The following is a 13254-nucleotide window of genomic DNA, read 5'->3' as shown; positions in this document are numbered from 1 at the left end:
TAGTCCTACTCCTCTTTTTCTTTTTCCAACTTTTAGCACATTCTCATCTGAGTTTTCAAGAAAAAATACAATGTTCCTGCCATCCTGCTAATCTCAATCGGCCGATGGCCAAGCTTACCACTACCCACCACTACTAATTGCATCTGCTATATCGCTGTTATGTAAATATTCACGAATTCTTGTCATGAGCCATGTTCTCTGGACGATTATCTTTTTCGCCTAACCACCATTCGTAATGTCCTTAAATAATCTTTTTTCATTCCAAAAGTGCCTCTTGAATTTAATAATTTCCCATAGGAACCCCTCGATTTTCATCTATTTCCATAAGCGCCCCCTCAATTTCCACTCTGTTTTCGTAAGCGCCCCGTTTAAATAAACGCCCCGTTTGAATAAGCGCCCCCCAGAAAGCGCAAAAAATATTTTAGGCGCCCGGGCGCTTATTCGCGCGAGTACGGAACCCTACAACACTTCAATTTGCTACTGTGACAACCGTGTGGTGGGGTAGTTGCTAAATACAACGGGTTCAGTCGCCGAGGGGGCGTGGCTTGTATTTGGTGACGTCAGGTATGATTATGCAGTCTACCTAAAAACGTAACTGTGTAACCAATGTGAATTTAGCAAGGCGAGCAGGCTGAGGCTTAAGCTTAGTTTTCTCTTGTGCTGCTGCTACGGGCTGGGTGAGGGATGATCGAGTCCATTTTCAAACGATTGGCCTAAGTTATGGACGTTCGTAGGTCTAGGTTTCCTCTAACAAAGCTTGGGCTAGGTCGGACCAGGAGGTCTTTTCAGGTCTGGGGCCTAGTTCTATAATTGTGCGTCCAGCAACCCGCAGCAGTCTGTCTGGGCCTATATGCCTCATTTACGTGAAGTTAGGCCTATGCAGAATCTGTTGTTAGACTCTCGCCTAGGATACTGAAGAATCTGCACTGAATAGGTGCATTTAATTCAATTCAATTTATTCACTAAAGAAATGTTAAAATAGCAATTAATTACATAATATAATAAAAAGATGAAATGGACAACCAGCATAAAAAGCTCAAAGAGCTTGTACAAACGCGGTGTCCAATACTATTAAAGTAATTAAGTTAAGTAAAATATGTTTAAAATTAAAAAGCATTCAATAAAATAATTAAAATATTTCAGGTTAGGATAAAATCTGTCTCTTATACACATCTAGATGTGTATAAGAGACAGCCCATTGATGGGTGGACTGAAACAATGTATGAAGTGCCTTGCCCAAGGACACAAGCGAATCTGCACGGCGGAGACTCCAAAATCCCGACCTTACGATTGGAAGTCCGAACCTCAACCGCTGCGCCAAACTGCCGCTACCGCAACACCGAACAACAACATACACAGAGAAAAACAAGCAAAATATTATAGATACTGTAGGCCTAGGTCTAAAAATATTAAATGATAGGTATGCTGTGCATACCCTGGCTAAAACAAATAAGAAAATATAGTAGTACAGTTTCTGCGTTTGATTTAGCATTTCTTAGCCACAATCTTCTATATAAACCTTAATTTTTTGAATGGATTGCTGTAGTTTATTGGAAAAGCAAAGTTTTTCAATGTTTGGCCTACTTTGGTATAGGATAAGTCACATTCGGGCCTATCGTATCCTACTCTCAGCTGCTTAGAATTTCCGCATAGATGGTTTGAATATCAACCAATCACGTATTCAGTGAGTCAATGGAAGTCAGAGCATACCGTACTCGCGCGAATAAGCGCCCCGTTTGAATAAGCGCCCTTCTCGAATAACCGCCACTCCTAACGCGAACATTTCTTTAAGCGCCCCGTTTTAATAAGCGCCCCTTCTAATCTAATGATAAATAATATCATAAGATTTTATTTTTAGCAAGTCAATAATCCAATCAATCCTGGGACTGTAATTGTTGGCATGATTTGAGCTGCAGAGTAGAAACACATTCTTCTTAGCTAGGTCAATATCAAAATGAGGATATTTCTCTTGGACAGACGAGAGCTCTGATCCCTGGACAGACAGTATATTTCCAACTTTACTCTTTTTACATATTTCTCTATACCTAGTTCTACTCCTCTTTTTCTTTTTTCCGACCTTTAGCACATTCTCATCTGAGTTTTCAAGGAAAAATACAATGATCCTGCCATCCTGCTAATCTCAATCGGCCGATGGCCAACAAGCTAACTACTACTACCCACCACATTAATTGCATCTGCTATTTTGCTGTTATGTAAATATTCACGCATTCTTGTCATGAGCCACGTTCTCTGGAGGATAATCTTTTCCGCCTAACCACTATTCGTAATGTCCTTTTCATTCAAAAAGTGGCGTGCCTCTCGAATTCAATAATTTCCCATAGGAACCCCTCGATTTTCATCTATTTCCATAAGCGCCCCCTCAATTTCCACTCTGTTTTCGTAAGCGCCCCGTTTAAATAAACGCCCCGTTTGAATAAGCGCCCCCCAGAAAGCGCAAAAAATATTTTAGGCGCCCGGGCGCTTATTCGCGCGAGTACGGAACCCTACAACACTTCAATTTGCTACTGTGACAACCGTGTGGTGGGGTAGTTGCTAAATACAACGGGTTCAGTCGCCGAGGGGGCGTGGCTTGTATTTGGTGACGTCAGGTATGATTATGCAGTCTACCTAAAAACGTAACTGTGTAACCAATGTGAATTTAGCAAGGCGAGCAGGCTGAGGCTTAAGCTTAGTTTTCTCTTGTGCTGCTGCTACGGGCTGGGTGAGGGATGATCGAGTCCATTTTCAAACGATTGGCCTAAGTTATGGACGTTCGTAGGTCTAGGTTTCCTCTAACAAAGCTTGGGCTAGGTCGGACCAGGAGGTCTTTTCAGGTCTGGGGCCTAGTTCTATAATTGTGCGTCCAGCAACCCGCAGCAGTCTGTCTGGGCCTATATGCCTCATTTACGTGAAGTTAGGCCTATGCAGAATCTGTTGTTAGACTCTCGCCTAGGATACTGAAGAATCTGCACTGAATAGGTGCATTTAATTCAATTCAATTTATTCACTAAAGAAATGTTAAAATAGCAATTAATTACATAATATAATAAAAAGATGAAATGGACAACCAGCATAAAAAGCTCAAAGAGCTTGTACAAACGCGGTGTCCAATACTATTAAAGTAATTAAGTTAAGTAAAATATGTTTAAAATTAAAAAGCATTCAATAAAATAATTAAAATATTTCAGGTTAGGATAAAATACGAAGATGTATACAATTCAAAATAAAAAATTAAAAAGAAGAGATACCAATGGGTTTTCGACAGGGTAAGGCAATATTATTGCGAAATATATAAACATAATAAAAGCATATACAAAAGAAAATAGGAAGTGTGTTTTAAATATAATCACTGAGTAAATTTATTTTATAGAATTGTTTAAAAACGTGAATTGAACACGCAGATTTAAGGTCATTAATAATGTTGTTCCAGATACGAGGCACTGAAACAGCAACACTGTGACTCGTGCATGTAAGTCTACGAAATGGGGGCCTAAGTTTACATTTGCTTCTAGTATTGTATAACATTTATACAATACAAATATACACGACATGGGAAAGTTAATATAACCTATATACTGTACTTAAATTACATATATTAATCCATAGACTAAGTATATATAGGGGCCTGTGACGCCAGGATTTGCCCGGGGTCCGAGGTCCCCGAATATCCGTCGAAAGTATTCCACGGGGCTTCCGCCCCCCCCCCCCATCCCCCGAAAAAAAAAACAATTTTTGGTATGAAAGGCTTACTTAGTCGATTTTGGTGTCCACTAATATGTAGAAAATACATTACATTTTTTTCTCCCCGACGAATTGTGGTTTTTCTTCCCGACGGGGGCCCTGTCCTCCTCCCACCCGCTGCCGCCACCCCCTGCTAAATACAGTACCGAAATAAGACTAACTAGGCCTATGTATTATTTCACTCTGTGTAGGCCCCATGAATTGATAATATTCCAGGGATCCTAATTTTTGGAAAGAAAAACACAGAGGTACAACTTATTTTTTCTTACATTGGTTTTACCATGAAGGAATCAGTTGTACGGACTGTATTTTGCTATGCTGTGTGATTACAGACAGGGCCCACACTCTGTCGAGGAGATCAATGCAAGTTGAAGTTATGCATGACGTCAACATACGAAGCCACGCCCCCTCGGCTGAACCCGTATTCAGCAACTACCGTTCAAAAGGGAGGGCCTGCCAATAGGAAAGGTTTGTAAGCCTACTACTATACAGGATCAGATTGCGCTATAGCCAAAATATAAATGTAGGGGCCTATGTTATTTTTAATACCGGCATGGTTGTAGTATCTTCTTTTTAAAATAATTTATATTCCTCTATATTAACATATTTAAATTCAAATAATAATAATTCAAAGTTTCTTCTATACCGTTTATACTGCCCCACCATGACAAATGGAAGTATTTGACAATTTTTCAAAACAACTAGTTTTTAGTCACTATAATTTGGAACATATTGATATATTTGAGTATGCTCAAATCCCACTAATTAACAAGTAATTAGCAACAGAAAAGGGAAGTAAGAGACTAAAAATACAGTAAAAACCACCAGAATAGGAAGCAGCGGACAAAATCAACATGCTCCAAATTCCTTAATTACTCAAAGCAATGCGAACAGCAGTTCCTTCTTTATGTCATGGTGGGGCAGTATATGCATGCAAATTTATTTATACTTTAATCATTGAGATTAGGCATATAGATAGAATACCCGATCGGCAGTGAAGGTCCTGATTTGCGAGAAGAAGAGCATGCGCACATACTCTTGGAAGCAGTGCTTCCATTCCAGTGTTAAATTGGCTATTCTGACGCCACCCTTTTGTGTGTGATGTGTAGCGTGTCTGATATGAATATTTATATATACCATCGTCATTAATTATTCATGACCTGATGGAACTGGTGCCCATATAACGCTATACCTCCATGCGCTTACCATTGAAATTTTGGTTTTTGTGTCTACTGCCCTCAGGCAGTACACACTTTGCTATCCTGGTCGCGATTTTTTTCCGTACGAAACATTTGCATGAAACTCCACTCGGGTTGTCTCGACTGACTCGACTCGAAAATCGCAATTCTGGAGGTCAAAAGGTCATCAACCAAAGACAAACGTCTACAAAACTTCTGAGATACAGGATTGCTGCTCGCTGTCTGATTTTGAAAAAAAAAAACATCTTTTAAAACGACATATGTATTATTTGATTTCGCTGCACGAATAATAAAAAGTGTTAGGCCCTATTTGAATTTGAGTTACATACTGTGAAAATTTTTATTTTTTAGTTGGCCGCGGTTTTGGATAATTGTTTAACCTACGTCATGACGAATTCGAGTCAACTCGGCCCCAATTTACTGTGTACGGTATTTATTGAATATTTACCAAGAGATTTGAATGCAAAGCCAAAATTAAAGTGTTTTTAAATCGTTGCCTTTGTTATTTCGGTTCATTTACATGCACTTACAATAATAAAAACTGCATTAATAAAAATAATATTAAAATGATATTAATAAAAATTATACAAAGGTACATAGAATAACTAATAATAATAATAACAATATAAAATTGGGGCCAAGTTGACTTAGGGTTGGTTGACATGGGGCCGAGTTGACATGGGGGCCGTGTTGACTTGGGGCCGAGATGACTGGGGCCGAGTTGACCTGCTTCCGCCTAGAATATATATATAGTATGTACAATTATGTATGTACAATTTTCAGTGAGATTAATATGCTTTAAATTAATTTTTATATACTTTTATTGTCATTAAACTCACTGTATAATACAAAAATTCCTTTATATATATTATTAGATATACAGATAATAAGGCTGTCTCTTATACACATCTAGATGTGTATAAGAGACAGATTTAGCCTCTTTTGCTCTAGCCTTTGATAGATGTACCTATTTACCACTGGTACTACTATAGAAGGGGGTACTAGCTGTTGTTGTTGTTGTTGTAGTACATTTGATAACAAACATACAAAAAGCTCACAGTTAGTTACAGACGTAGCCTACATCCCATAAATCGGTAAGATTTTATAGGCCTGCCGTAGGTAAATAAAGAACAGTACAGTAAAGGTAATAGAATACTCGAGCGTCACGACATTGCGAAGTGCGTATATCAAACTTGAGTCGAATCAATCCGAGACGGCCCGAGTGGAGTTTCATGCAAATGTTTCGTACGGAAAAAAAAAAATCGCATCCTGGTCAATACGGAAGCGTAAAGTTGACATAGTGAGCGTGAGTTGACATTCACAAAAGTGTGAAGTAAGAATCCGGAAGTGTAAAGTTGACATGTCACATTCATGATGTGAGATATGCCGTGATTTTACTACTACCCGTAAACTCGGTCTTGTGTGGTACGATGCATATTACTAGCCAATTCGTCATTATCTAGGCCTAGCAGGCGCACAGTTTCCGAAAGATGGAAGTTAAAATTAAATCGAGTAGAAGTGGTTAAACGGGTCTACAGTTGAACTCATGTCGAGACTGTTTTGCTTGTGGTTGTTCCAGTTGTTTTTTCTACCCTAACTCGGTGGTTTTGAAGTTATCAATCATCAGTCACTCTACACAAATTGGAAAGCTTGGATAATAATAAAAAGCACCGTTTCTATTATATTTGGCAGTAGACACACGCTCCCGCTGGGAGCCTAGTTTTTGGCACTTGTCCCTGTGAAAAATTTTTGTTTTCTTGGCATAAAAACACTAGAGGTCACTAAGCATGTCAAATATACTTTATTCTAAGATTAACCCAAGTTATTGACGTCAGTAGAATTTACCAACAGAGGGTGACCTATAGGCGGAAAAAACGATTTACTTCAAAAGTGCTTTGAAGTTGATAGCGCTTTGAAGTTCCCTCTTATCGCATATCGCTGATTAAATGAAGACTAATAATTAGTCACGCTAGCTGGAAATCGTTGTATGTCATTGAACCTACTTAAATTGATCATGAAGCACTTATCATGAAGTAATGTTCGGCTGTTTATACATTCATTGTATATAAGAAGTCGTTTTTATCTTATTATGTCTATGCCACAATCCAAAGATTGCCAATAAAAATAGTTACTGACAGTCCCTTCACAAGACAAACATAATGATGCTCTAAACTCATTATGAGGCTTAGAGGGTGGTGTTGTTTTAGTCGTGGTAAATCCTGTAACACGGACAGGAATTACACCCACAGGATAACCTAAGAGGTCCGCGGTAATGCCCCGCGAAATTGTTGTTTTAACTAGACTCCCGGAAATGACCTCTAAGGCCTTTTGAGTGATCAATAATTTCTTTTTCTTTTTTTTTAGACTTTCTAAATGTGTAGGATGGGGGGGGGGATGGCGGGGCCGGCTTTCCCCTCCCCTTTCCGCCTCTGCATGGAACAGGAAGGCAAACATCTTAAGACGAAAATCCTTAAATCTACTGGCATAAATAAAAACTAAGAAAGAGAGTAGATTAATACGATTGATTTTGCGTTATAAAAAGTTAAATATTGTACTAAAGAAGGAAAAACATGTGATGGAAGTTTATTTTAAAGGACAGAAATTCTGGGAAATGAATTTGAATGAGATAAAGTGAAGAAAGTGGATGTAAAAACAAAGCATTTGTGAACACGTGCAGAAGCTCGTGTTGAACTTCTTAATTTATAGTAAGAGTTAGTAAATATTGTAAAAGTATAGGCCTTTTTCACGCTGCGGTAGACATCTTCGATTGATGACAAACAGTGCTGAGCAGCGAAGCGTAACCAATAGAAATAACATAGATAAAACACATTCGACCATATATTTAAGTCATGTTACTTAAAAAATCATAAATCCTTAACGGAGGATCGTATCAACATAATTTTTTCTTTAAAATGTTCGCAAATGCTATATCTACGGATGCTTAAAGTGACCTTCCGCGTTTCCGAGTTACGAAGATAATTATCTTGGAAACATGGAATAAATGCTTATCAAGACATCTTTCCGAGATAATTCATCTCGGAAAGACGGATTTCTGAGATAATTTATCTTGGAAAGACGGAATTCCAAGATAATTTATCTTGGAAAGACGGAATTCCAAGAGAATGTATCTTGGAAAGACGTCTTTCCAAGATAACTTATCTTGGAATTCCGTCTTTCCAAGATAATCTTGGAATTCCATCTTTCCAGAATAATGTATCTTGGAAAGACGAAATTCCAAGATAACGTATCTTAGAAAGACGGAATTCCAAGATAAATTATCTTGGAAAGACGTCTTTCCAATATACGTTATTTTGGAAAGACGTCTTTCCAAGATACTTTATCTTGGAAAGGCGGAATTCTGAGATACTTTATCTTGGAAAGACGGAATTCCAAGATAATATCGAGACGAAATTCAAACTTCCAAGATAGCCTGAAAGCTGTAGTAAGGAAAGTTAAGCTACCTGTGACTTACCAATGAACAGGCCTATATTTAATTTGTTCAAGTTCAAAGTTGTGGTAAATATTATTGTATTTCAATGTAAATTGTTATATTTCCGGAAGATATTTCAGCCGCTCTAAATCTCTTTCCTATTCTTCCTTCTTCCTTTATTCTTTTACAATTTGCGTTTTAATCATACAGTATTTTTCATAATTTTATACACTCACATATAGTCACTTGTTTAGGCTATACCTCGGCTTGCCCATTACTATATTATTTAAATATACAATTTTGATAGATAAGATTATTTTAACATGGACATAGTAATTCATACTTAAACAGTACATTAAATTTAAATTTAAAATAATGACGTTAACGAATAAATAACAATAATTAAATCGTGTACATAGTATCACTACTACAATAATAAGATTAACATTTTTCAATTTTATAAATAATTTTATATCGCCGGAGTGTTGACTTAGGCTACTATGGCTAACGACAGGACGCTTTCTCCAATAAAGTTTTTTCTATGAATGAAATGACCTGTACGAAACTCGGAAGGTCACTTTAAGCTTCCGTACCAAAACCAGTACCGTTACGATTTTAATCGTGCGGGAAATATACTCAAAATTTATCTTAGAATTCCTTATCTTGGAAAAACGGAATTCCAAGATAAATTATCTTGGAAAGACGTCTTTCCGAGATAAATTATCTCGGAAAGACGTCTTAATAAGTGTTTATTCCATGTTTCCCAGAAGGTCACTTTAAGCTTCCGTATTATCTACATACTGTATGAATAAAAAAAAAATGAAAATGTGTTTAGTCTGTCAAAACTAAACTGGAAAATGGAAGGCCGATTTTGTGTAGTGTTAACACACGCATTGCCATATTTCGCACTGTTCGACCGAATATCATTAGCGTGCCGGCCATATTTTCGGAGATCATGTTACTTTAAGAATCATACCGTAACTCCTTAACGGAGGGTCGTATCAACATATTTTTTTCTTTCAAATGCTCGCAAAGGATATATCTAAGTACTGTATGAGTAACAAAAAAAATAAAAATGTGTTTAATCTGTCAAAACTTAATTGAAATAATAGCAACACGCACTATACAAAATCGGTCTTCTATTTTCCAGTTAAGTTTTGACAGACTAAATAAATATTCATTTTTTTTATTCATACGGTACGTAGATATATGCTTTGCAATTATTTTAAAGAAAAAGAAAACATGTTGACATGACCTGCCGTTAAGGATATATGATTTTTTTTGGTAACATGACCTCCGAAAATATGGCCGAAACGCTATGTTATTTCTGTTGGTTACGCTACGCTGCTCAGCATTGTTTGTCATCGATCGAAGATGTCTACCACAGCGTGAAAAAGACCTATTGTATTTACGAAGCTACTGTCAACATTATGTTATCATCCGAAAGATACGATGAATGGATGTTTGGTGATTTTCGTCGAAAATGTACTATAGCCATTTACATTTTGATAAGCTGAACCAGATATTACTACTAGGCTACATTAGAACAATCACTTATCATGAAGTAATGTTCGGCTGTTCATACATTCATGGTATATAATAGAAGTCATGAAATCAAATGTAGGGCCTATTGTTAATCATGAAACCTTTTTTATCTTATTTTATCCATTTAGGCCACAGGCCAAAGATTACCCATAGTAAAAATAGTTACTGACAGTCCCTTCACAAGACAAACATTGATGCTCTAAACTCATTATGAGGCTTAGAGGGTCGTGGTAACACGGACAGGAATAGAACAAAATCGGCGACTCCAGCAATTACTTAATTGTCACGTGACGTGACATAATTATAGCGGGTACAAATTATAAACATGCACATCGTAAACCACAGTGTGCTCATTGAAATCACTGATATTGACAGAGTTATTATGTTTTTTAGACAGCGACCCAAAGTAAAGTAGGGCAGTAGGGCTATATTTCTTTTTAAATAGTGATTTATAATTACTTTGGCAATCTCCGTGCATTTTATTTAGGCTCTGGAATGCTGCTGTGTACGGTAGGCTACATACAGTTAGGCTAGGCCTAGGCTGCACTGTGATCGTGTTAGCCTTGACCAGGGCCCGGAGAAGGGAGGGATATCTCGACTATATATCTCTAGTATAGGTAATACACTTCTAAGTGATTTACCAAATTATAACTCGCATTCCAACCAACATTTTCAACATATGTGACTTACATCAACAACAAGGCAAAGACATTCAATGCACTGTCGTCTCCTCGCGATGTAAACAAACCCTAAAGCCGCACACTCACTGGGTCGTACGACCGTCGAACGATGAATCTACTTGCTTCCGGTGAGCGAAAGACGCCGCAACGCCGTCTGCTGATTGCAATCTGAACGGGCGATCCTTATTAAAAAGACTCCGTTGGGTCCGCGCCTTCCCGTGAATTCTTCGTCGCGTTGCCGTCGCACGCAGTGAGTAACTGGCTTTATACCCACTATAAGTCACGTGACCCGAGCCGCCGCCTCGGTCTATTACACCCAGGACCAAGGCAGAACGGATCCCGGAATATCAAATAGGAGGACAAAAGAGGGGTGGATCGAGAGACATATCTAGGAGGTCCGGGGTAATTCCACCGCGAAATTGTTGTTTACTAGACTCCCGGAAATGACCGCTAAGGCGTTTTGTGCGATCAATAATTCTTTTTCTTTCTTGTTTTTTTTTTTAATGTTTAAACTTTCCAAAAGTGGGTGGGGGAGGTGGGCTGGCTTTCCCCCTCCCCTAGATCCGCTCTTTCATGAAACAGGAAGGCAAACATCTTAAGTCACCAGTGGTAAAATATATCAGTTGGTAATGATTTTCAGACTTTTTGCTGAGACGAAAATCCTTAAATCTACTGGAAGAAATGAAAACTAAGAAAGGGAGAGTAGATTGATACGATTGATATTGCGTTTTAAAAGTTAAATATTGTACTAAAGCAGGAAGAAAATGTGATGAAAGTTTATTTTAAAGGACAGACATTCTGGGAATAAATGAATTGGAATGAGATAAATTGCGGAAAGTGGGTGTAAAAACAAAGCATGTGTGAACACGTGCAGACGCTTGTGTTAACCTAGAAAAGATGTGAAAGGAAGGGACAATAGAACAAAGCTAAAAAGAACAGTGACCCAAAAAATATTTATAATGCAAAGAGTGCTGAAATTCGACGGTGATGTTCGAGAGACTGAAATATGGAGCTAATCTCACAAGGAGTAACTACCAGAGTGTATATTTTTCTACACTTACCTGATTAGGTCCATAAGAGCATAAGCTGTTCCAAGAGTTTGCTCCTCTTCTGTGTTCTTACTCACATTTCCGCTGATTTCACCAGGTCTTATAGTTAGAACCAACAAGATCCCAAGAAAAACGGCAATGATAGTTGTTGAAATGTAGTACACAACCACCCTGACGCCCAGCTTGCCGGACATCGATGAGTCCAGAGATGCTAGACTGGACACCAAACTGGAGAAAATCAGCGGCAGAATCATCATTTTCAACATACTCATAAAAATATCACCAGGAAACGATATATAATCAATTTGTTCCGGGGTGAAATCAAACATGCTGCCGAATAACCAACCAAAAAAGAAACCTAAGATTACAGATGAAATTAAAAGAATTAGCAGAACAGAGTCTTTGCTGATTTTACAAAGTTTTCCTTTCTTCTCTCCGCGTTCAAAATCATATTCGGCAGACGAGAGTTTGTTTTCCAAACCCATTTTCACGTTTTCCGGAAAATTTATGAAATTATCAGTCAGAAAACTGTTGGGGGGCTAACTGTTTTCTATGCTACCTATGTCTTGTGTGGTGAGACTGTTAATTTGTTACAAAAAAAAAGTTTTCAGAAAATCAAATCATGTAAACAAGACACGAAACCGCGAAGGGGCGATGGAATCAGTTTGCTTCAGGTGTGTAATACAGATTGAATGAGTTAGAGGTCTAATAATGTCATTGAGGCACTAAATCTATATAAATAAAATACATCATTAAACACTGATAAGGTTTGGAAGCTGAAGCTAGCTGGAGATAAAACACTAGGTCGAGATAAGTTATTATTTTTCCAGGTTTGTTCCTGCTGTGTTAAAGTTCAAATACCGTATCTCTTTTTGTCGGTTACCAGAATAGAATATGATTTTTGGTTAAATGTGTCAGCAAACAATTAAGAAGCATCGTAAACCGCATGGTCACCGACGGTAGTGGTAGAAGGAAAATAGCATCACTTTGGGAATCTGACAATTTGGGGTAGTCTCAGTCTCCAATTTTAGTGTTAGCTTTGTGTAAATAAATTTTTAGTTGGTTGGTACTTGGAAAAAGTGTTGTGGGGCCTCAAATTGGATTGTACTATGGAGGAATAAGTCTAAACGTATTATTCCATGATTTTATAGCCTTTGCACTCTTTACCGAAAAAGTTTATGAAAACTCATGCCGCCAAAGTGGGCGCTGTTAGCCATATTTCTGATCTGTCTAGATCAAACGATCTGGTAGTGTATTCCCACCACAAATATATGGGGTGCCATACGCAGCAAAAGTCCATGTTAAAATCAAAATGTAATTGCAAAATTCAATGTCTGATTTATCAAAACGTAGGCGTAAATTTCTCAAAATGTAGATCTAGTTTCCCAAAATGAAGTTCTAATTTTTGAAAACGTAGTTCAAATTTTCCAAAATGTAGTTCTAATTTCTTTAAAATGTAATTCAAATTCAAAACGTAGATCTGAATTAATCAAACGCCCTCTCCAAACTCTATTCCAAAACGTAAATCAAAAACCAGGCTGGTTTGAAATGCATTTGACAACAACACTAGAAATGGACTTTTGCTGCTTATGGCACTAGACTTGCGAAAT

The 13254-nt window shown here is 37.7% G+C and overlaps 1 protein-coding gene across 1 annotated transcript in view; it reads right to left on the bottom strand.

Annotated features, from left to right (window-relative positions):
- LOC117119109 (excitatory amino acid transporter 3-like) overlaps window positions 1-12129 on the bottom strand; it is a 20231-nt gene extending 8102 nt beyond the window's left edge. The window contains exon 1 of the mRNA XM_033263923.1: window positions 11657-12129. Within this exon, the coding sequence (XP_033119814.1) occupies window positions 11657-12129 (473 nt within the window). The remainder of the gene's footprint in view (window positions 1-11656) is intronic.
- Between the last annotated feature and the right edge of the window lie 1125 nt (window positions 12130-13254).

This window comes from Anneissia japonica, unplaced genomic scaffold, assembly GCF_011630105.1.
Source record: "Anneissia japonica isolate Jap-2015-1 unplaced genomic scaffold, ASM1163010v1 scaffold1792_len1028045_cov167, whole genome shotgun sequence".
Taxonomy (NCBI): domain Eukaryota; kingdom Metazoa; phylum Echinodermata; class Crinoidea; order Comatulida; family Comatulidae; genus Anneissia; species Anneissia japonica.
This window is presented reverse-complemented; position numbering and strand designations above follow the sequence as displayed.